Source organism: Anabrus simplex, chromosome 1 (genome assembly GCF_040414725.1).
Source record: "Anabrus simplex isolate iqAnaSimp1 chromosome 1, ASM4041472v1, whole genome shotgun sequence".
Lineage (NCBI taxonomy): Eukaryota > Metazoa > Arthropoda > Insecta > Orthoptera > Tettigoniidae > Anabrus > Anabrus simplex.
In genome coordinates, this window is record NC_090265.1 from 235,482,875 (window position 1) to 235,508,739 (window position 25,865).

General features: G+C 37.5%; 1 protein-coding gene across 6 annotated transcripts in view; it reads left to right on the top strand.

Annotated features, from left to right (window-relative positions):
- The window catches only part of LOC136886096 (glucose dehydrogenase [FAD, quinone]), a 123,769-nt gene that overhangs the window by 68,956 nt on the left and 28,948 nt on the right, over positions 1 to 25,865 (top strand). For all 6 annotated transcript variants that reach the window (XM_067158834.2, XM_067158850.2, XM_067158840.2 and 3 more), the window contains 2 exons: positions 5,698 to 5,851; positions 10,341 to 10,501. In XM_067158834.2, coding sequence (XP_067014935.2) covers positions 5,698 to 5,851; positions 10,341 to 10,501 — 315 coding nt within the window. The remainder of the gene's footprint in view (positions 1 to 5,697; positions 5,852 to 10,340; positions 10,502 to 25,865) is intronic.

The window sequence follows — 25,865 nt, forward strand, 5'->3', positions numbered from 1 at the left end:
TCTATTATTTTGAGTAGTCTTACGAATTTCAAACTTTAATTGTAATTTCCATTTCAGTTTGTGCTTAGTAATAACCTATTGTATTATAATTAGGATATGTCTGAACGTAGTTTAAAATCATTGTAGTGTATTATAGTAGGTATTCTTATTATAAATTAGAGTGTTTATTCTATTACTGTGAAATATTTATGTAGTATAGTATCTATAGTATCTGTGGTATCTGTATTAACTCTCTTACTAGAATTCTGTTGCAGTAATCAGGGTAGACTTAACTGCAGTTAAGAATTATATAGGCCTAATTCTTGTGAATTACTTTCGGTTTTCAGTAATTAACAGCGATTTTCATTCTGTTAGAGTGTTGTAGAAAAAAATTTGTACAACTAAGTAGTATTGTAGTGTAGTAGTAGCTTATATTAATTACCTTGTTGTTGTGTAATCTTTGTGAACTATCTTAGACAATATTTCTTTCCTTTCATTTTTTACAGGCAGTATTTCTTTCCTTACAATTTTATTTTGCACAGAATAAGTAATTTTATTTTTCCTTTTCTACCCATTTGTCCGTAAATAATTAGCTAAGAGTGCAAGTGTAGGAACTGTGGGTGTGGCCAGGCATTAAGGAGTATGAGGGAGGAGTTGGAGAGTTTGAAGGAGATAATAAGGATTCTCTCAGAGGACAGGAAGGAAAGTAGGCCTCCCTCAAATAATGTACAGGCTACAGTAGGTGTAAAGGAGGGATGAGAAGGAAATGGGGGAATTGTAGAAGACAGGTGGTCTAATGTTTTAAGGGGAAGGAGATTGCAGGCTAAGGGCTCTGTTCAGGATCAGAATTCAGGACAGGTGTATGTGAGAAATCGGTACGAGTCAGTGCAGGTAGAACAACCAAGGGAAGATGAGGAACAGGGAACTGTTGCTGAGATGTATGAAAGTAGGAGGAAGGGAAAAGGTAGGAAAGGGAAATGTAGTGTAGTGGAAAGGAAAAGACAGGTGGAACAGGGTCATGGGAGGGAGAAAAGGGAGGAGGAAGTAGCTTCTGCAGCAGTGAGAGAAGATAGGGCTGACCAGGAGAGGAGGGGATCGAATGAGGTGGGTAGGGTTGAGGCTCTGGTCATGGGGGATTCCATCGTTAGACATGTGGGGAAAGTGTGTGGAGGAAAGGGAACCAGTGTAGAGTGTTATCCAGGAATTAGGTTGAGGCAGATGTTGAGGAAAGTAGAAGAGAAGGAAGAGGGAAAGGAGAAGGTGGTAGTGTTTCACGTTGGTACTAACAACGTAAGACAAGGAGGTATAAGTACCAACATAGTTGGGGATGTGTGGGATCTGGTAAATGCAGCACGGTTGAAGTTTAAGGAAGCGGAGATTGTTGTCAGTGGAATACTGTGTAGGAGGGACTGACTGGAAGGTGATTGGGGATTTAAATGAGACTATGGAGTGGGTACGTGGGGAAACTGGGAGTGAGATTTCTACATCCTAATGGGTGGGTAGGAGACAGGGATCTGCGCTCAGATGGCCTTCACTTTAAACCGCAGTGGTACATATAAGTTAGGAAATTTGTTTAGAAGTGTTATTGGCAGGTACATTCAGGGAAACGGGGTGGCCTAGGGAGCGGTGTTAAGGGAACAGGGAACTGGAAATCAAGTTGTGCTCAACTGTAGAAGTATTGTAAACAAAGGAATCGAATTAAGTAATTTAATAGATATATACTTACCAGATATTGTAATAGGAGTTGAATCATGGCTGAGAAATGATATAATGGATGCAGAAATATTCTCACGGAACTGGAGTATCGTAGAGATAGGATAGGAATGGTAGGAGGGAGGGGTATTCATTCTGGTGAAAAAAGAATTTGTAAGCTACGAAAAAGTTAAGGATGAAAAACATGAAATTCTGGGTGTAAGGCTCATCTCTAAATAGGCAACTTGATATCTTTGGAGTTACAGACCGGGAAAGGGTAGCGCTGACGCTGATTCAGAATTATTCAATAAGATAATCAGCTATGTTGGAAACGATATTGAAAGGAATGTGATAGTAGCAGGTGATCTCAATTTACCAAATGTTGATTGGGAAGGTAATGCGAACAACAGGAAGCATGAACAACAAATGGCAAATAAGTTAATGTAGGAAGGGCACCTGATTCAGAAAGTGATGGAACCAACTAGAGGGAAGAATATTTTGGATGTGGTGCTGGTAAAACCAAAATAAGCTCTATAGAGAAACAGAAGTAATAGATGGTATTAGTGATCATGAAGCTGTTTTTGTCATAGTTTAAAAAAATGTGACAGAACGCAAGGTATTAAAATTAGGACTATTAGGCAGTACCATATGGGTGATAAAACAGGCATGAGGGAGTTTGTAAAAAGTAACTATGATCGCTGGAAAATGGTAAATAAAAATGTAAACAGACTCTGGGATGGGTTTAAAGAAATTGTTGAGGAATGTGAAAATAGTTTTGTACCTTTAAAGGTGGTAAGGAATGGTAAAGATCCACTATATTATAACAGAGAAGTAAAGAGACTAAGAAGGAGGTGCAGGTTGGAAAGAAATAAGAGTTAGAAATGGCTATGGAAGTAAGGAGAAATTGAAGGAACTTACTAGGAAATTGGGAAATTGAATCTAACAAAGAAGTCAGCTAAGGATAACATGATGCAAGCATAATTGGTGGTCATACAAATTTTAGTGAAAAATGGAAGAGTTTGTATAGGTACTTTAAGGCAGAAACAGGTTCAAAGAAGGACATTCCAGGAATCATTAATGGACAAGGGGAGTGTGTATGCGAGGTTCTTCAAAAGGCAGAAGTATTCAGTCAGCAGTATGTAAAGATTGTTGGTTACAAGGATAATGTCCAGGTAGGGTCTAGGGGAGGTGAGTAATACTAAAGTATTAAAATTTACCTACGATAACAATGACATGTACAGTAAGATTCAAAAGTTGAAAACTAGACAAGCAGCTGGAATTGATAATATTTCTGGGGATATACTAAAGGCAATGGGTTGGGATATTGTACCATATCTGAAATACTTATTTGATTGTTGTTTGGTTGAAGGAGCTATACCAAATGAATGGAGAGTTGTTATAGTAACTCCGGTGTATAAAGGGAAGGGTGATAGAAATATAGCTGAAAATTACAGGCCAGTCAGTTTGACATGCATTGCATGTAAGCTTTGGGAAAGCATTCCTTCTGATTATATGAGACATGTTTTTGAAATTAATAACTGGTTTGACAGAAGGCAGTTTGGGTTTAGGAAAGGTTCTTCCACTGATGCTCAGCTTGTAGGATTCCAGCAAGATATAGCAGATATCCTGGATTCAGGAGGCCAAATGGACTGTATTGCGATTGACCTATCTAAGGCATTTGATAGGGTAGATCATGGAAGACTACTGGCAAAAATGAGTGCTGTTGGACTAGAAAAAAGAGTGACTGAATGGGTGGCTATATTTCTAGAAAATAGAACTCGGAGAATTAGAGTAGGTGAAGCTTTATCTGACCTTGTAATAATTAAGAGGGGAATTCCTCAAGGTAGTATTATTGGAGGACTTTTATGTTTTCTTATATATATCAGTGGTATGTGTAAAGAAGATGGACGGTGGGCAATGGTATGATGATAAACTTGGTTAAAAGTCAGGTTGTGAGTTTCACAAATAGGAAAAGACCTCTCAGTTTTAATTACTGCATTGATAGTGTGAAAGTTCCTTTTGGGGATCATTGTAAGTACCTAGGTGTTAATATAAGAAAAGACCTTCGTTGGGGTAATCACATAAATATGATTGTTAATAGAGTACAAATCTCTGCACATGGTTATGAGGGTATTTAGGGGTTGTAGTAAGGATGTAAAGGAGAGGGCATATAAGTCTCTGGTAAGACTCCAACTAGAGTATGGTTCTAGTGTATGGGACCCTCATCAGGATTACTTGATCCAAGAACTGGAAAAAATCCAAAGAAAAGCAGCTCGATTTGTTCTGGGTGATTTCCAACAAAAGAGTAGCATTACAAAAATGTTGCAAAGTTTGGGCTGGGAAGACTTGGGAGAAAGGAGACGAGCTGCTCGATTAAGTGGTATGTTCTGAGCTGTCAGTGGAGAGATGGCGTGGGAGGACGTCAGTAGACGAATAAGTTTGAGTGGTGTCTTTAAAAGTAGGAAAGATCACAATATGAAGATAAATTGGAATTCAAGAGGACAATTCATTTATGGGAAGGGGAGTTAAGGATTGGAATAACTTACCAAGGGAGATGTTCAATCATTTTCCAATTTCTTTGCGATCATTTAAGAAAAGGTCAGTAAAACAACCGATAGGGAATCTGCCACCTGGGCGACTGCCCTAAATGCAGACAGTAGTGTTTGATTGATAGTATGATTTCTATTCACTTTATAATTTGTGTTGCTTGTTGGGTGCCACATAAAATCAGAGGGTGTAAAAGGGTGTGAACGTGAGATGAAGTTTGGAAACTTCTGCACTTTTTTTTTTTTTTATGTTGCACCGACATAGATAGATCTTATGGCAATGATAGGAAAGGGCTAATAGTGGGAAGGATTCATCCATGGCCTTAATTAAGGTACAGCCCCAGCATTCGCCTGGTGTGAAAATTGGAAACCACGAAAAACTACCTTCAATGCTGCCGACAGTTGGGTTCGAACCCACTGTCTCCTGAATACTGGATACTGGCCAAACTTCTGCTTTAGTGGTAATGCTCCCAACATTTACATTAAGTTTTCTGAACTTGGTATGGTTCATAATGAATATTTTAGAACATAAACATTCTTTTGAATACAAACCCTTTTCTTTTTTTTCTTTTTATATTATTTTAGAAAAGGGACTTGTTTTGTCTCTTCCTTGTGAGATCTTCAGCCTAAAATAGTATGATGATAAACACATGATATTCTTAACACTGAAAAATCATGACATATCTTTAAAATGTTTAAGAGTCACTAGGTCTTAAATGGCTAGATCACATTGAAAATGAGGGAAGCACGATTTTGGTAATATGGGCACATGACCAGAGCAAATGAAAATACAATTGTTAGAAATGCACTGATTTGGAACCAAGCTGGACAGTGTCCTTGAAAAAATAAAAAAATAAAAAGAAAAAATGGATGAATTGCCTACAAGGGGATATGTCTACTGCCATCCTGCTGACATAACAGATATGTAAACAGAGTCATATGTAAATAGAGTTTTAAAAACAGTTTATGTTGTTAAAAATTGCCTTAAAACCAATTACACTGTCCCCGTTCATTCTTGCATCTGCCTGTGTTCACCTCACCTTTCATTTCACTTGATCTGCTATGTCAGCAGGATGGCAGTAGACATATCCCCTTGTAGGCAACTCATCCATCTTTTCTTTCCTTTTTTTTTTTCAGGACAGTTGGTTCCAAATCAATGCATTTCTAACAATGGAATTTTCATTTGCTCTGGTCATGTGCCCATATTACCACAATCGTGCTTCCCTCATTTTTAACGTGGTCTAACCATTTAAGATCTAGTGACCATTGTAGCATTTGCCTCTCCATTGAATGCATCACCTCTTTATATTTTCTTGTAATAGGCCAGCATTCAGATCTTAGACTTCAAACATAATGGGATTTTACAGTGACATAAAACACCTGTGTCCTGATGCCACTTTATCCAGGTAGCATTTACCCTTGCTTTGGCATCTGATAAGTTTGTTACAGTATTTTAATTTGTTCTATCTGTTTCTCCGAGATTCCAGTTGTACAAGATTTGCCAGTTGGCAAAAATCTTCAGGATCATATAACAACAGGAATGGACCTTGTTCTGCTCAACCAGTCTCTGAACCTTAACCTCGGTGACATAGCTTCTCTGTCTTCATTGTGGAAATACTTACGTCATGGAAATGGTAAGAATCCCAAGATGCAGTGATAATTACGTGATTAAAACACACTTTCTGTCGAGTCTGTATGTCAATTTCTCCTCAGCGCATTATGTCAGTATCAACAACAATAAAGGTGTTTTGATTTGTTCCACCTATTCAATACTTTTATTTTCACTTATAGTGGTTACATAAATAGACTCTTAGTTAAATGAGACATGTTTCGCCCTCAATTAAGGGCATCTTCAGCCTAAAAACAATCATCAAGAATACAACTAATATTAAAAGTGAAAGCTAAAAGTTTAGCCAGTTATTAAAAATTCAGAACATAAAAGTGTGAAAAATGATACAATATATAAAGATGCTAATGGAAAACTGTCTATGATTAAACTATAATCTTGTCGGAGACTAAAACTTCTTCCATTAAAATTCTAATTAAAAATAGTTCATTTAAAATATTAGTGGAAAACCAAAGTGGTAATAATATAAAGCCTACGACATGAGGGCGTGAACACAAGCATAAGCATGATTGTCATAAATACAATCTTTCCAAGGCCGCTGATGAAATTCGTCAGCATAAAGTGAGATAGAAGCATCCGTTGAAAAATTGTAAGTGGCCCTTAGCACCGGTAGGTAATACAATTGGCTGGAACCTTGCTAGGAAATGTCAGTAGATGCAGAAATAATGTTTTATGTTAGTGGAAGTTGTTATTTGTTATCTAATGTGTTAACAACACCAGACTCAGAGCCAACAGACGGGCAGCAACCAACACAACAGTAGATAACAAATAACAACTTCCACTAACATAAAACATTATTTCTGCATCTACTGACATTTCCTAGCAAGGTTCCAGCCAATTGTATTACCTATCGGTGCTAAGGGCCACTTACAATTTTTCAACGGATGCTTCTGTCTCACTTTATGCTGACGAATTTCATCAGCGGCCTTGGAAAGATTGTACAGTATTTATGACAATCATGCTTATGCTTGTGTTCACACCTTCATGTCGTAGGCTTTATATTATTACCACTTTGGTTTTCCACTAATATTTTAAATGAACTGTTTTTAATTAGAATTTTAATGGAAGAAGTTTTAGTCTCCGACAAGATTATAGTTTAATCATAGACAGTTTTCCATTAGCATCTTTATATATTGTATCATTTTTCACATTTTTATGTTCTGAATTTTTAATAACTGACTAAACTTTTAGCTTTCACTTTTAATATTAGTTGTATTCTTGATGATTGTTTTTAGGCTGAAGATGCCCTTAATTGAGGGCGAAACATGTCCCATTTAACTAAGAGTCTATTTATGTAACCACTATAAGTGAAAATAAAAGTATTGAATAGGTGGAACAAATTAAAACACCTTTATTGTTGTTAAACTATAAATTTTCAATACGGACCTAAAATGAGGTTTATAACATGTAATTATGTCAGTATGTTCTACTGTTTATATATATTAAACTTGACTAATTATTTTGTTACAGCAGATATCAGATTTTGTTGATATTCATAGCGAATGAAATTCACCATCTTAAACAAGGTGACAAAACATTGTTATTTTAAACTAAGGAGTATAAATTTAAAGTTAAAAACTTCATGATCGTTCCGTATTGAATAGAGAAATAAGAAGATGTACAATATTAGAAGGATCCACCTTTCAATACTCTGTTGTAAGTTGAACTAAAAAGAAGTCACAACTTGTTTATTGGGACCGGTTTCGACACATTACAAGTGTCATCATCAGCCAAATAGTAAAATAGGGCAAGATATAAAGATCTTAAAACAACTAATACATTGAACACAGGCAAAAAATTAACATTGATTCATATCGTAGCAATTCAATTAATGTCCAAAACACAATGATCGCAGTCAAGAGAGTAAACAGAACATCATTGTCTTGCGCCGAAAACAAATATAGTTGAAGTTCACAAGCAGGTCAAGTATGCACTTATGTGGAGTCGTTGCTAGGCAGGTCTTGTAGGCATTTGTTTCTCAGGCCGAAGAGTAAAAGGTGACGTAATTGAAGTCTTAGGAAAACAGTGTAGGATTTAATTTCGTCAAATTCAAAGTAGGTATATAAGTTTGGAAATAATTTAAAACATTAAAAAGAATAAAGTCAAATAAAAATAGGAAGAAATAATAAAAGAAAATTGCAATGTGAGGTTCAACTCGAAACAACTTGCCGTAGTAATTGATAGATGAATGGGAGATGATAAATAGAGAAAAGGTTGGGGAACGTTTATTAGAGGGTGGTGGGGGTGGTGGTGGTGATTATTGCTATTAGAGGAAGTACAAATGGGTAAATATCTTCTATATAACACTAAACCGAGGAAAAAAGAGGAAGAGGTCCGACACTTCAAAAAATGAAGGTATCGGTTTAGTGTTATATAGAAGATATTTACCCATTTGTACTTCCTCTAATAGCAATAATCACCACCACCACCCCCACCACCCTCTAATAAACGTTCCCCAACCTTTTCTCTATTTATCATCTCCCATTCATCTATCAATTACTACGGCAAGTTGTTTCGAGTTGAACCTCACATTGCAATTTTCTTTTATTATTTCTTCCTATTTTTATTTGACTTTATTCTTTTTAATGTTTCAAATTATTTTCAAACTTATATACCTACTTTGAATTTGATGAAATTAAATCCTACACTGTTTTCCTAAGACTTTAATTACGTCACCTTTTACTCTTCGACCTGAGAAAACAAATGCCTACAAGACCTGCCTAGCAACGACTCTACATAAGTGCATACTTGATCTGCTTGTGAACTTCAACTATATTTGTTTTCGGCGCAAGACAATGATGTTCTGTTTACTCTCTTGACTGCGATCATTGTGTTTTGGACATTAACTGAATTGCTACGATATGAATCAATGTTAATTTTTTGCCTGTGTTCAATGTATTAGTTGTTTTAAGATCTTTATATCTTGCCCTATTTTACTATTTGGCTGATGATGACACTTGTAATGTGTCGAAACTGGTCCCAATAAACAAGTTGTGACTTCTTTTTAGTTCAACTTACAACGGAGTATTGAAAGGTGGATCCTTCTAATATTGTACGTCTTCTTAAGGAGTATAGAGTTAGGTCACTTTGATATGTAAATATTTGTATGAGGAATTAACTCCCTGAGTCTTTATGCCTTCTCTTTGTAGTCACCATAAGTTAATTCTCTCCCCCATCAACTTCAGCATACCAAAGTTCATTTCTTGAACATCTTAGAAAGAAATCAGAAATCTGGCTGGACTTCTACAGTACAGAAGCGATGACCAACAACAAGTGGAAAGAAGCCAACTACAAAGGCACATAACAACAAGACTAGCTGTGAACAGATTTCATTTCAAACTATGCTCCATGACTAAGCATCACTCGCCAAATGAGGGATGTATGTATACGTTATGAGGGAAACAGTGTGATCATTATCACGTACTGAGATGTGCAGGAAGAACTACTACTCTAACGAGGTTCTGCAGTGAATGATTATTCTTTGTATCTGGCAATTAGCTGCAATAAATAAATTACTGTTATAAGTTAATTAATGGCCTAAAAGTATTTTAGGACTGGCTTAAAAGATTGCTTCTTTCATCTCAGATGAAAAGTTAGAAAATATGACCATTCTCAAGACTAGAACTCACATCCTACAATTACCTGATGGCTACTTATTTTAATAGATACTGTTAATCAGTTCAGCTCTTGCAATCACAAAATCTTGCATAATATGTTCATGTGTGTGTCAAACTAGTTACTTCCTGTGAGCAGTTTCACACAACATTTTGCACCACTACTTTTTGGAATGTAAAATGCTGGATAGTTAGAGTTATAGCATTTTCATTTAATAACATTTTGAATTTTGAAGTTAGCCTATCATAACATTTAAGCTATTCCAGTTTGGCATATTGTTGCAAATTGATAGGAAATTAGGATTTTTTTGTGTAATACTAGATGTTGAATTCACATTGGTGGGTTAGCTTTCATACAGTTGCAGCAGCATCAGCAGCATCATCTACCAGAAAAGAGTTTCAGCCCTCCCAACTAAAAATAGTCAGTCAGGTTAATATTATTGCTGGATAGTTCTGGGGGCTTAAAATGTTCTACATTTTTACCCCTCTTTATACTTCAGTGTGCTGTTAAGGTGTCTAATAACCAATTTTATTATGGTGAACATACTTGCAGCTAGGATTTGGTGCCTGCAAACTTGAAATAAAGCACTATCCCAGAATTTTCTCAGCCATTGTAGAATGTACTGAGAAAATAGTAATTATTTGTATTTTTCATTGTTGCAACTATCAGAAACAGAAAATTATATTTCTTATAACAGAAATGTCAGATTTATTTTACAGAAAAACAATTTATCATTTTTATTTTACAAAAATTTCACATTTTGAGCCTATTTTGCATTTTGTTACCAATTCAGAATCACTCCTTTTCCTTATAAATGTGATTACAGTATATTGTGTCCCTATACAATGCTGCTCTTGATTAAACTATTTCATTTTTTCTAGGTCCATGGGCTGCTCCTGGTTGTGATGCTCTGGGTCTTGTCCACACTCGTTTAGTCAATCCAGACATTGATCCACCTGACATTCAGCTGATGGCTCTACCTTTAGGCATTTCAAGTGATCACGGAGTCCATGTGAAAAGAATAATGGGTATTAAAGATGAGGTACCATTAATAGAAATTTGCACTCTTCAGTAAGATGATTACTCCCAAATCAAATGGAAAAACTCTTCTTATGTAATTGATGAAATTCATTCATTCATTCATTCATTCATTCATTCATTCATTCATTCATTCATTCATTCATTCCAGTTTCTTTGTTCCAAAGATGAACTTGAACTCTACTGGACTGTTGCTAAGGCTCAGTTAATTTTGCTGAATGGTTGCAGATTGCACCATTAGAGGTCTTTAACCCATTGACATACAAATATTTTGCTTGAAAAAGCACCATTAAATGCAATTATTTCTATCTTGAACTTAAGTCATTTGTATGTTGGTGATCCTGAAGGAAGCAGATTTGTGTTCGAATCCCGAGAGTGACCACATATTTAGCCCCCTTCTTCTTTTAAATAGAATCATCATGATAGCTCAACACATTATCAGATGTGTATGTGTTATGATAAACTTCTGTCTGTTGGTGAATCCAGGGGAAACAAATTCATGTTAAAATCCCAAGGGCAGCCACATGTTTAGCCCCCTTCGATCGTATAAATAAAATCTCCATGATTACCCAAGCGTTTGTGAGCTATAGCCCAACGATCGAGGAGAAATTGATATATCTCTGCTCTTCCTCTCAATGATAACACATTTTGCTTACTAGCATTTGTTTATGATGACGATAATATCTGTACCCCAGAGGTCAACAGCACTATGGCACAAATATACAATTATACAGGAGTGCTAAAATAATGATTTGAGTGTTGTTTCACTTTTCCCTTTTTTTATGATAAGCTTTGCATTTTTTTTTACATAGGAGTACAAATATATTTCAACTTTTAAACACCCCCTTCTTAAATTTTGATTATTTCTTTCATTTGTTTTGGAAATATACTGGACATGGTACCCTTTCCTCTGTAAGCAGCTGACACAGTTTTTGGACATTGCTTGCACCATTTCCACAGTTTTTGTATCCAGTTACTTTTTTACCATGGTTTCCCACACTTTCTCTCTGGGAACACTATCATATGCATTTGTTAGATCTATGAATGTCATGACCAGATCATTTCCATATTCCCAATTCTTTTCTGTTAATTGCCTCTTGCTGAAGATTGGGTCCACTGTAGATCTCCATTTCTAAAGCCATACTGTTCCTCTTGCAACTTTCCTTCTACCATTCTTATTGTCCTCTCTAATATTCTTTCCAGTATTTTTTCCCCACCTGTGATAAAGAGTGTGATTCCTCTATAGTTATCACACTTTTTTTTGTCCCGCTTCCTAGACTGGTATTATTCTTATTCCCTTTCCCCAGTCTTTTGGCTCATGTTTCTATTTCCATATGCACTTTAACAATATACCCATTGCAGCCCAACAGGTCCAGCAGCCTTTATCATTTTCACACTAATTTTATCCATCTCTGGTACCTTCCCCATTTTCATTTTATGGACTGCTAATTCCATCTCCAACATGGTTATATCATCTTATACTGTTGAGTCATCTCACCATATTACTACTGTCTCCACTGCACAATTTCTCACATTCAGCAGTTTATCAAAATTCTCCTTCCATCTTCTCTTTATATCTTCTGGATTTCTTATCAACTCTCCACCTTCCTCTTTCATCAGCTTTTTATAAACTCTTTCTTTCCTCATCCTCATCATCATCATCATCATCATCACCGGTTTGCCCTTCCAGCGAGCTGGGTAGGGTGTTTGAAAACAAGCGTCATCCAAAGTTGCCTATTCAAAAAAAAAATTTGTTCTCCAAGACACATACCCAATTCCATCCTCTTCTCTCCACATCTTCCCTCAGTTGGTCCATCCATCTTCTTCTTGGTCTTCCAGCTGGTCTTCTACCTGTTATTCTCTTTTCCAAATAAGCACATGGTAACCTTGTGCTATGCATTCATTTAACATGCCCAAACCATTTAAGTCTGGATGACCTAAGTCTTTCCTCCATCGATTCATTCAGACCTAGGTTAGGTCGGATCTCATCATTTTTCACGTGATCAAGTCGTGTCTTTTGGAGGGCAGTTCTAATAAATTTCATTTCACAGGCTTGAATCCTACTACAATCCTTTGATGTTAATGTGCAGGTTTCCAGAGAATATGTAAGGATGGGAGTGAAATATGACTTGTACAGGGTCATTTTTGTTCTTTGTGGGACCTTCTCATCCCATAGTAGGTGTCCAACGATACTGTAAAAGTAAGAGCCTTTGGTTACTCTGTTTGTTATTTCTATCTCAGCTCTTTTATTACTAGCCTTGAGACTTCCTAAATATCTGAATACCGGACGAGTTGGCCGTGCATGTAGAGGTGCACGGCTGTGAGCTTGCATCCGGGAGATAGTAGGCTCGAATCCCACTATCGGCAGCCCTGAAAATGGTTTTCCGTGGTTTCCCATTTTCACACCAGGCAAATGCTGGGGCTGTACCTTAATTAAGGCCACGGCCGCTTCCTTCCAACTCCTAAGCCTTTCCTATCCCATCGTCGCCATAAGACCTATCTGTGTTGGTGCGACGTAAAGCCCCTAGCAAAAAAAAAAAAAAAAAAATCTGAAATGGTGTACTACTTCAACTTGCTGGTCCTGTATTTTTATGTTGCATTTTGTATTATGTCTGCTGATTTTCAGTGCTACTGTTTTTGATGAGTTCAGTTTCATTCCATAATCATCAAACTTCTTACACCATGCATTCAGATTATTTTGCACTCCCTCCTCTGTTTCATCCCAAATTGCCACATCATCTGCAAACACCAGAGCCTGAAGATCTTTATTACCTTCTCCTTTTAGTTCCTTTAAAATGGTATACATAACTGCTATGAATAGAAGAGGTGATAAGGCACTTCTTTGGTTGTATTGAACCATTCACAGTGACCATCTCCAATACTGACACAGCTTTTGCAATTAGTATATAGCATTTGGATCTTCCATAAGGTACTCTAGTACATTAAGTTTTCCAAGACTTTTCCAAATAGTTGGTCTGGGAACATTATCATACACCATTTCATGGTCCATAAACACAATAATTAGGTCTTTTCCTTTTCCCAGTGTTTCTCTGCCAATTTTCTCAAAGCAAATATCAGATCTGTTTCTTTCCTGTTACTTCAGGTAGTTCCATACAGCATTCTTTTACTGCTAGCTCCTTCTCTGTTTCCATTTTTTGTGTAAATTCTTCCCAACTTTTCTTCTCTTACCAATTTCTTACATTCCTTTTTATTATCAAGATACTTCCTTTTGCTTTCTTTTATTTTGTCTCTATTCCATTCTTGCCATGCTTTCTTCTTTTCTTTCACTGCTTCTCTCACCTCATTCCACCATGGTGTCTCCTTTTCTTTCAGTCTTGTTAATGTTATACCACAGACACTCTCTGCCCCTGTTATAAATGCCCTTTTGTTGCACCATTCATCTTCCACATTTCCTACTTTCAGTAACTGGAATTTGTTGTTTCAGTCTCTCCAGAAATTATTCCTGTACATTCTTATCTTTTAATTTCCACACTTGTTTCTTTTTATTATCTCTTTATCTTCTTTAATTTTTCCATTTTCTTCACTCACAGTTTTGTTTTCACAACTCTATGATCTCCATCAAATGCTTCTCCTGGTATAGCTGACATCCATCAATGTCTGCAATTTGTTCTTTCCACCAGAAAGTAATCAATTACTGATTTTATTCTTCTGTCACCTTAGCCATATCTTGTAATGTTCCTGTTACTGTTAATTTTCTTCCAAAACCATGTGTTGCCCACAATTATTCCATTCCTCTCACAAAACTCAACTAGTTTCTCTCCTCCTTCATTCCGTTTTCCATATCCATAATGTCCGATTACTTCTTCCTGTCCTTATCTTTTGTTTCCCACCTGTGCATTTAAGTCTCCCCTTATAATGACTTCCACATTAGTTATCTCCATTTCTAGTTTCTCCAGGAATTCCTTAATATCTTTCTCTTTGTCCCCTGTCTGTGGTACATAAACTTGTACAAAGTCTTCCATTTTGTTCCTCATTCTCAGTCTAATTTTCATTATCCTGTCGCTATTGTAGTCTACCATATCCACGTACTCTTCCAGCTGTTTTGAAATTATCAGCCCCACTCTATTTTTTGCATCTTTGCTACCACTCCAGTATAGTATATATCCTTTCCTCATTCTCTTCTTTCCTTTCCTCTTTCATTTAACATTGCTCAACCCCATCATGTCTATACCCTCTTTCTCCAAAAAATCCACCACTTTTTCTGCCTTTCCTTTCAGGGTCATAAGGTTGATTATGCCCATCTTCATGATGTTGGCTACTGGTCGCCCATTTTTCATAGTTCCCCTAATGCCCAAGAAACTGTGTGTCACTTGCAGTGGGGTAGGCTGCGCCCTAACCTTTTCTGAGGCAAAAATATTATTAGTCACATTTCCAATTCAAGTACACATAAACGTTGTATCCGACTTTGCAAGGGAATGTGTTAATATGCCAACAATTATGACATTATATGTGTAGAATTTTGCCCTCCCTTCAAAAAATTGGTCTTTGACACAAAATTAGGATTGAAGATGTCGTGAATGAACTTAACACTAGAACAGCGGCGATCTGTATACCCGCTAGAACTGCGGCTGGGTCAGTTATGACCCACCTCTCTTTTTTGTGTTTATTAATCTTTTCCGAGATACAGAAAAGTGTTCATGAAATATTTGGAGTCTTCATCTACCGCCATCCAGTACTTCTGCCCATATTTGTTTGGTTTTGAGGCCATAAACTGCGTAAATTTACAGCGGCATTTCGAAGGGAAGAGCTGCTCGTCAACAGTTATATATGTTCCAGGTACATAGCTACATTGGGTATTTCCAATGAAGGCGTATCAGATTTCTGATACCAATGCAAATTTGTCTTCTTTTAGTCTTTCTGACCTTGTAGATTTAACGTCAAATCTCAAGAAAAGCATTATTTTTCTAAATTTATCATGAACCATTGTTGATTTCACAATAGGTTTTCCCCACTTCTCTGACCACAATGAGTCCAGTTCTAAGCCTTTAGCTCCTATGGCACCGTGAACGTACAATATAGCAAGAAAGCCTTCCATCTCCTCATTCTTAAGGCACCAATCGTCTGACAACATTGCACGATGTGTGTCTGTCTCAGTCTATGTCACAATATGTTTCAAAATCTTGTCCGTGATCACTTACACTTACTTACACTTACGCAAGTCTCATTTACATTACGTTCAGCAAGTGAGTAGGTCCACCTTGATCTCTGAACACAATTTGGGCCCCATGTCTATTTCAGCTGTAACATCACCAATTACCCCAACTTTCCAAGTCGTACCATCTGGAGATACAATTTCTGTACCTACTGGGAGCTGAATCAGGCTCTCAACACAAAACTAGCCTCATTTTACTGATGGCGTATCCTCTCCATTATCGTCAAATTGCACAATTCCTTTACCGTTAGCGATGGCTTTCTTTCCCATTGAAGGAACTGAACATTGCTCCTGGCCACGCCCCCCATTGACGACCGCAAGAAGTCCCTGGCATTGCAAGAGTTTATTAGATACAATATTAAAGTTCATCTTAGTTTTTCCACCCGAAAATAATGTTTACAACAAGCAAAAATTCACCGAGCTATATAAACCTATTAGCCCGAACATAAAAATCATAGTGATGAAGAAATTGTAAACTAAATACTTTTAGGCCTGAAATTTGCAAAGTATCTAAATTATAATCCATACGTTTTGAAATGAAAGACGAAAAATCCATGGATTTCCCTTTAGATTCCTCACCGGAAATATAATTTATGGCATCAATAATATTTTGTTCAGTAGTAAGTCATTGACTTGCAGCCACTGTCAACTATTTACACACCAATACTGCAAAACTTAACAACATATTGTACAACAAAGCGTAAGTAGTGTCCTTACTGCACAATTGTTCAGATGTGACTAAGCAGTTTCGTACCTCTCCCTTCCTCCCCAGCCAATGCTGTGTTACGGGCTTGGGCACAGTATATATGCTTGGAGAATCCCAGTGACACACGGCCTAAAAGTATGAGGCTAAATGGAAAAACAGATGGTTAACACATTATTATCAATGACGGGTCAAATCTTACCCAGCCACGGTTCTAGGTAAATCAGAATTTTTTAAACAGGGGGCTGTCCCCTGAAAACTAAAATTATGTGTGGTTGTTAAAGTCACTTATTTACGAAAAGTCATAAAAAATCTAGCGCTTCAGGTAGAGAGACAAAGAAGATAGGGAAGAAAAGAACTAACAGCTGGGTCACAAATGACCAAGCCGCAGTTCTGGTTTGTAACAGGATTTCCTAAACATATGGTATAATGGCTTTGAAAGTTCCATGTTACAGTTGTATAGATAACACTCAAGATTGAATCTTGTCCTTCCAAACATGGCACAACTAGGGTTATGTTAAATGGAGATTCCCACCTTACTATACTTGTCAGCAACGGGAAACTACAGCCGTAACTAACTCCCAAGGACATGCAGCTCTCTCTGTATGAATGATGTACTGATGATGGCTTCCTCTCAGGTAAAATATTCCGGAGGTAAACTAGCCCCCCATTCGGATCTCCGGGTGGGGACTACACAAGTGGGGGCGATCATCAGGAAGATGGATACTGACATTCTGAGAGTCGGAGCGTGGAATGTTAATTACTAGCTCAGCGGATGATGAAGAAGTCGAAAGAATATATGAAGAGATAGAAGATTTAATACAATATGTAAAAGGTGACGAGAATCTAATTGTGATGGGAGACTGGAATGCAGTGGTAGGCCAAGGAAGAGAAGGTAATGCAGTAGGAGAATTCGGATTGGGACAAAGGAACGAAAGAGGAAGTCGGCTGGTTGAATTCTGCACTGATCATAATTTAGTCCTTGCCAATACTTGGTTCAAACACCACAAACGATGGCTGTATATGTGGACGAGACCTGGAGACACTGGAAGGTATCAAATAGACTTCATTATGATTAGGCAGAGATTCAGAAACCAGGTGTTGGATTGCAAAACTTTCCCAGGAGCAGACGTGGACTCTGACCACAACTTGTTGGTCATGAAATGTCATCTGAAGTTGAAGAAATTGAAGAAAGGAAAGAATGCAAAAAGATGGGATCTGAACAGGTTGAAAGAAAAGAGTGTGAGGGATTGTTTCAAGGAACATGTTGCACAAGGACTAAATGAAAAGGCTAAATGAAACACTATAGAGGAAGAGTGGATAGTCATGAAAAATGAAGTCAGTAGGGCTGCTGAGGAAATGTTAGGAAGGAAGAAAAGATCAACTAAAAATCAGTGGATAACTCAGGAGATACTAGACCTGATTGATGAACGACGAGAATACAAGAATGCTAGAAATGAACAGGGCAGAAAAGAATACAGGTGATTAAAGAATGAAGTGGGTAGAAAGTGCAAGGTAGCTAAGGAAGAATGGCTGAAGGAGAAGTGCAAGGATGTCGAAGGCTGTTTGGTCCTGGGAAAGGTAGATGCTGCATACAGGAAAATAAAGGAAACCTTTGGAGAATTGAAATCTAGGCTTATGAATTTCAAGAGCTCAAATGGAAAGCCACTTATAGAGAAAGAAGACAAAGCAGAAAGATGGCAGGAACATACCCAACAGTTGTATCAAGGTGAAAATATAGATAATTTGGTTCTGGAACAAGAAGAGGCTGTTGATGCTGATGAAATGGGAGACCCAATTTTGAGGTCAGAGTTTGACAGAGCTGTGAGTGACCTAAATAGGAACAAGGCACCTGGAATTGATGACATTCCCTCTGAATTACTGACTGCCTTAGGAGAAACCAGCATGGCAAGGTTATTCCATTTAGTGTGTAAGATGTATGTGACAGGAGAAGTCCCATCCGATTTTCGTCAGAATGTTGTTATACCTATTCCAAGAAAGCCGGTGCTGACAGGTGTGAAAACTACCGCACCATTAGTTTAGCATCTCATGCCTGCAAAATTTTAACACGTATTATTTACAGAAGAATGGAAAAACAAGTTGAAGCTGAGTTGGGAGAAGATCAATTTGGCTTCAGAAGAAATGTAAGAACACGTGAAGCAATCCTGTCTTTACGTTTGATCTTGGAGGATCGAATCAAGAAGGACAAGCCCACATATATGGCATTTGTAGATCTAGAAAAGGCATTCGATAATGTTGATTGGACCAAGCTATTTACAATTCTGAAGGTGATTGGGATTAGATACCAAGAACGAAGAATTATCTACAATCTGTATAAAAATCAGTCTGCAGTAATAAGAATCGAATGCTTTGAAAAAGAAGCAGCAATCCAGAAAGGAGTGAGGCAAGGCTGCAGTTTGTCCCCCCTCCTTTTCAGTGTTTACATAGAACAGGCAGTAAAGGAAATCAAAGAGGAATTTGGGAAGGGGATCACAATCCAAGGAGAGGAAATCAAAACCTTGAGATTTGCCGATATTGTTATTTTATCTGAGACTGCAGAAGATCTTGAGAAGCTGCTGAATGGTATGGATGAAGTCTTGGGTAAGGAGTACAAGAAAAAATAAATAAGTCCAAAACAAAAGTAATGGAGTTCAGTCGAACGAAGGCAGGTGATGCAGGAAATATTAAATTAGGAAATGAAGTCTTAAAGGAAGTAAATGAATATTGTTACTTGGGTACTAAAATAACTAGCGATGGCAGAAGTAAGGAGGACATAAAATGCAGATTAGCACAAGCAAGGAAGAGCTTTCTTAAGAAAAGAAATTTGCTCACTTCAAACATTGATATCGGAATTAGAAAGATGTTTTTGAAGACTTTCGTGTGGAGTGTGGCATTGTATGGAAGTGAAACATGGACGATAACTAGTTCAGAAAGAAAGAGAATAGAAGCTTTTGAAATGTGGTATTACAGAAGGATGCTGAAGGTGAGATGATTAGATCGGATCACAAATGAAGAGATACTGAATCGAATTGGTGAGGGGAGATCGATTTGGCTAAATTTGATGAGAAGAAGAGATAGAATGATAGGACACATCTTAAAACACCCAGGACTTGTTCATCTGGTTTTTGAAGGAAGTGTTGGTGGTAAGAACGGTAGGGGTAGACCAAGGTATGAATATGACTAGCAGATTAGAGCAGATGTAGGATGCAATAGTTACGTAGAAATGAAAAGGTTAGCACAGGATAGTGTGGCATGGAGAGCTGCATCAAACCAGTCTATGGACTGATGACTCAAACAACAACAACAACAACAACAACAACTTGGACATTGAATTGTGGAATTTTTAACCCAACGTGAATGAACATTTTATATTATCACCACTATTATAATCATCACAAATGTTTTATTATGATAATTATTTGGGGATATTAGGTCGTGAAATATTAATTATCAGCTGAAGCGTTTCGATCCTGCGAGCAGGATAGTCTTCAGAGCAGTCACAAAGCATAATGGCAACTGTCACTCCATAGTAACCAGACTCAAGATAGAGAGACCCTGTTAGAAATATAGTTCATTCCAGGGCTCCAGAGTCACGGAGAAAGATGTTTGTGAGGACGATAAAATAAACAGTTAACTTGAGTTCCTAACCAGAACATTTCTGAGCAATGATTTCTCAAGGGAACAGATTAAGGAAATGCTACATCCTAAGCCAAAAGACACGTGATTCTCGTCCTTTGAGTCTGGCCTTCTTGCCATACGTACAATCTGTCACGGATAGGATTGGCAATATTCTCAGAAAGCACAATATCAAGACCACTTTTAAGCCTAATATCATCATAGGCAATTGTTTGCGATCTGTCAAAGATCCAATTGGTTAACTGCGCTGGAATATACATGATCCCTCACTCTTGTGGATCGGTTGATGTTTGCTAAACATGCAGGAAGGTAGCAACAATGGTTAAAGAACATTGCAGGCACTTACGTCTTTGCCAGCGAGAGAAGTCTGCTGTGGCAGAACATGCCATACATAATGACCATCAAATAATTTTTGATGCAACTTCTGTCATTTATAAAGAGAAATATTTTATTCCTAGAGTCATTTGTGAGGTGATAAAAATTGCTAAACACCCAAATAATTTTAACAAAGGTGGTAACTATATACTGAGTAGATCATGGCAACCTTCCATAGTTAACTCGTCAACATCTTTCTCCGTGACTCTGGATGCTCTGGAATGAACTATATTTCTAACAGGGTCTCTCTGTCTTGAGTCTGGTTACTATGGAGTGACAGTTGCCATTATGCTTTGTTACTGCTCTGAAGATGATCCTGGTCACAGGATCAAAATGCATCAGCTGATAATTAATATTACATGACCTAATATCCCCAAATAATTATCATAATGTCATTTAGTGGTCATGAAAGTTTAAATGTTGAAATGTTTTATTGTTTATGTCAATGTTTGTAAATCTTATAGCTGAAGATGTTCCATAATTGGAACAAAACATGTTCTATTTAGTATTGTACTCAGAGTTTAAGCTGGATCATGTCATTAAATATATAAACTAGCTATATAAATAACTGACAAGTATTGGAAGGTGGGAATCTCCATTTAACATAACCCTAGTTGTGTTGATGCCAATATGGGAAAGAAATGAGATTTATAATCTGAAACATGGCACAGTCGAACAGTAAATGATCCACTGCTTGCGAAGATCCACAAAAGCACAAGTAATCACATGCAATGTTAATTTTAAAGCATCCAAAGCAGCACTTAAACTTGCCATGGCCAGGGAGAGAAGCTGAGTGAGAATGAATTTGGATGTTAATGTTCTGCACTGGAGTTGGCTATGTATGTCAGGAAAAAATACTCATAATTCTCTTGTGACAGACCCTTTTGTACTTGATGTCCAGAAGTTGTTCCACTGTCTTATTAGATGTATTTTAATTTAGGTTTTTGCATAGCTTGGGGGCAATTTATTGTAGGTAATTTGTATATTGGATGAGGAGATGCTTTTGCAAGGATGTCTGCCTTTTCATTTCCAGGAGAACCAATGTGTCTTCAGGTCTAGGAAAGACAGACGTGGGGGCACTGCTGTGCTTGGATACTGGAAAGTAGGATAAGGTTCAGGGTTGAAAATCAGATACAGGAAAATCAGTTTGGTTTGAGAAGTGCAAGGTCAACAATAAAGCCCATTTTCATTATGAGACAACTAATGGAACTAAAGGAATATGGGAACGATATGGTGATGACATTCATTGACATTGAAAAGGCATATGACTGTGTCCCCAGGACTAAAGTTTGGGACAGTCTGGTGCAAAAAGGAATTGCACAGAGATTAATAAAAATGATCATGGCATTGTACAAAGAATGTTGTAGTTATGTGCAAACACAAGTTGGGAGGACAAGTTGGTTCAAAATCACTTGTGGGCTGAGACAGAGAAGTGTTCTGTCACCAATCCAATAGTGATAGATGACATCATGAGAACAGCAAAAGCAGCATATGGAGGAAGAGAAATTAATATGTTGTTATTTGCAGATGATATTATGATTTGGGGATAAGAGGACATGAATGTTCAAGAACAGTTGGATGTGGTGAATGGGAAGATCGAAGAATGTGGATTGAAAATAAGTGTAAAAAAAAATTTTTTTTAAAAAAAAGAGTAAAACTCTTGTTATGACTAGAGAGGAAAAAGAACGGAAAGGTCAGATTGGACTTGCAGACAAGACCCTGGAAGTAATGGAGATGTTCAAATACCTGGGGAGTGAGTTATGGAGAATGCTTGACTGGATGCTGAAATTAGTAAGAGGATTCAAGCTGGAAGCTGTTTCTGTTATAGTGTAAGAAACATGTTATGGGAAAAGCTCTGCCAGTGGAAGCAAAGGAAAATATGTACAAGATGTATTACGTACCCATTAACAATTTGCGGAGCAGAAACTTGGGCAATGACAAAGGATGAGAGTTGAATACAGGCAGCCAAAATGAAATTCTTGAGGAGTATGATACAGAAGAGTAGAAGAGAACAAAATAAGGAATGAGAAAATCTGGGAAGAAATTAGAGTGGAAAAAATGAATGATGGAATAGAGAAGAGCCGACTAAGATGGTTTGGACACATAAAGCGAATGAGTCATGAAAGAATGCCAAAACAGGTGATGGAAATGCAAATACAAGGAAGGAGAGGCTGCGGATGACCACAGTTGAGATTGAAGGACACAATCCAATGCAGTATTAGATAAAGAATCCTGGACTGGGACACAGTGTTTGGAGGAGGAGTGGTGAAAGGACCGAAGAAAGTGGAGCGGAACCATATTTGCCCCTACCCAGCTACAGCTGGATAATGGGAAATGATGATGATGATGATGATGATGATGATGAGTAGCAACTATTGGATTGACATTGTGCTTGTTGTTGACAATGTTCAATGCAGCCTGCAAGCCGCTTAGTATAAGAGAACTATTACTGTTGTGTTCTCACCATTCCACAGCAGACTTGATGGCCCATAGCTTGGCTTGAAATACTGAGCAACTGGATGATAGTTTGGACTGGGCTGAAAAAACTTTGCTGCTGTTCTCGTAGACAACGTATGCGCAACCCACTTTGTCAGATTCAGTGTTATTAGGTATGCGAGAGCCACCTATGTATGATTGAGCGAGCAACTATTGCAAACATAAGTCTTTAAGCTACAGTACTAGGGTGATCGGATTCCAGGAAGTGACAGTTTTTCACTGTGGTTTCAAGAATTGATGCAGATGTTATGTTTTTCTTTATAAACGTGAGTTTGGCCGTTCCAATGGCAGTGAAGAACAGGGGTTCTATTCCAGTGATGACAAGAGTTGCTTGTGTAGATATTGTGTGATAGGCACGAGAAATTTGAAGGATGATTCCTCTTTGAATCTGCAGAAGTTTTTCCTTAGCCCACTGCTTTTTGAGTGTAGAACGAAATGATGAAGCACAATACAGTGTTAGTGGAACAAAGGTTGTGTAGTATATAATGCAGAGTACTTCTGAGTTTATTCCCCATGACGGCCTGCATGCTATAGCAATGCCTGAAGAAATGTGTCTGATTTAAGCTTTAGTTTATTGAAATGAGACCTAAAAGTTAAATGTTTGTCCAGTAGGACCCCCAGATATAAAAGTCGATTACACGTCCATTCATCATGAATTGTTGCTTTTTCAGACTACTTCTCCTCGTGACAACCATAGCCTTAGTTTTCAGTGGATTAAATTGCAGCTTGTTTTTGGAACCCCAGTTGAACAGAATATGTAGCACTGTGTTCGCTCGAGCGTTTAAATCGGCATTATTATTAGCTTCAATTAATAAAAGTGTAAGTAACAATCTTGCAGTCCGTGAGAAGAGGTAGTTTGAGAATGTGATCATACAAGATATTCTAAAATCCTGGAGACATCCTTTGTTGTTGTATTTAGCTGAAATTGCTATTCTGACTTGAAGTTCCACTTCTCTGTTGCTGAAGTACACTTGAGTGATTTTGTACAGATTATGTGGGCATTGCTTTTCCTTTAGTTAATACAAAATTTTTGGCCACCAGCTATTATCAAGTGCACAAGTTATGTCCAAAGAGATTAATAAGCCTATTTTTTACCCTGAGATGATGTTCTGAATCCATTCAGTTGCATAGAGAACAGCACCTTCAGTAGATTTTTGTGGGGTAAAGCTATACTGAAATTAGGATAATAGGCCATGATGATGCATGTGGTACATAATTCTGTTGATTATTAGCTTTTCCAAAATCTTTCCTAGAACTGACAGGAGGCAGATAGGTCTGAAAGACTTAGCTGCAAGTTTTGTTAAGATGCTTTCTCTAGGAATTACCTTCACTACTGCAATTTTCCACGAGGTAGGAAAATGGTTCAAAGATAGGTACTTATTGAACAGAATTACAAGTAAGGATGAAGACAGAAGGGGATATTTTTTATTATGTTGGCCAATATGCCATCCTAGCATGGTGCTTTCTTATTTTGTTATAGAATGATTTGCTCACTTTCTTCATGTGAGAACAATATGTCATCAGTTGTTTCAGAAGGGGTTGTGGATGAGATTCTTACTGCCCTTTGTGCTTCTTTTGTGTTTAGCAGAGCATTTGCGTTATCGGAAAAAGTTTTAGTATATCCATGTTCAGACACTATTGAGGATAGGTTCTTGAAACTTTTTTGTTTCTTTGTAAGTTTCTGAATAAATTCCCAAGGTTTAGATTTTCTAGGGATTGAACAGAATTCTTTCCAGCATTCTAATTTTCTTTTAAGGATTAAGTTTCTTTTATTCCTCTTTGACTACTAGATAAATGCTGTGATATCTCTTGACGTAGAACTGAGCAGCAGCTTTGTTTATGTCTGCTATCACAGGCCAGTACACATTTTTGCATAATTGTCAGTTCTTCATTCCACCAAACATTTTTACCCAGTTTTTGAGAAATGTTTGGTAGATTTGCTTCTGCCAGTTTGTTTATGGCGTCAGTTAATTTCTCTACTGCTTCGTCTAATTCTGTGGCACTGTTGCAGGAAGCTATTTCTTTTGCTATCCTTATTAGGTTTCTTTTGGCAGACTGTTGGAAGTGAGACCATTTGACATTTCTTATAGGATGAGTAAAAGAACTGTGACATGGGTGAAAAACATCAATTTTTTAAAACTTCAATGCCATCTGTTGGCCTGGTCCTTGAACTACATGGTTGTAGTATCAACAGTGCTCTCAGGGCACCAGAAAGTCTCTATAAAGCCCCTCAGTGCAGGTTATGCACCATACCGAAATTCACAGTAGAAATTGTATGTGAAGTATGGTTTCATGTATGAAGTTTCTACGGAGTCTTCTTGTCATTGTCGGATACTTTTATCCAAGTATTCATTTCTCTCATGTAGTTCTCATTATCTGCATGCTCTATGCAGATATCTTAGTAGACCAATCCCGGCATGAAACATACAGCCACATGGATTGTACTTAATGGAAGGTAGAGGACGTGGCTGGGCCTATCGTCGTTTACGTCTCTGAAATCTCTCTTCTTCCTGTCTTCAACACTCACATTCAAATTGTGCTACAGGACCTGAAGTGGTTGTGTAACAGGGAGTACTATCTTTTGCAATGATACGCAAAGTATTCGGTTCATTGTTTTTGCTCCTCAAGGTGTTCTTGAGTTGATTCTTACAGTGCTTCAGAAGGGCATCCCTAGGTGTCCTACCTGTACTAATGTTACTTACAGGGTTTGTTGGGGAAGTCTGTCATGCCACATATGCTAGATATGCTTAATCTGTCTGAGTTGGTGACCAATGATGGTAGCCTCTATACTCTTCACCTTTGCTCTCTCAAAAATTGTTGAATTTGGTACGTAGTCATCTCATTTGATGATCGTAATAGATCTGAGCTTCTGTTCGTGCAAGCGTTCTAGTTTCTTGATATCACAGCAATATAGAGTCCAGGTTTCACATCCATAGGGCAATATGGAGATGAAAACTGCTTGATACACCACCTTTATTCAGGAAG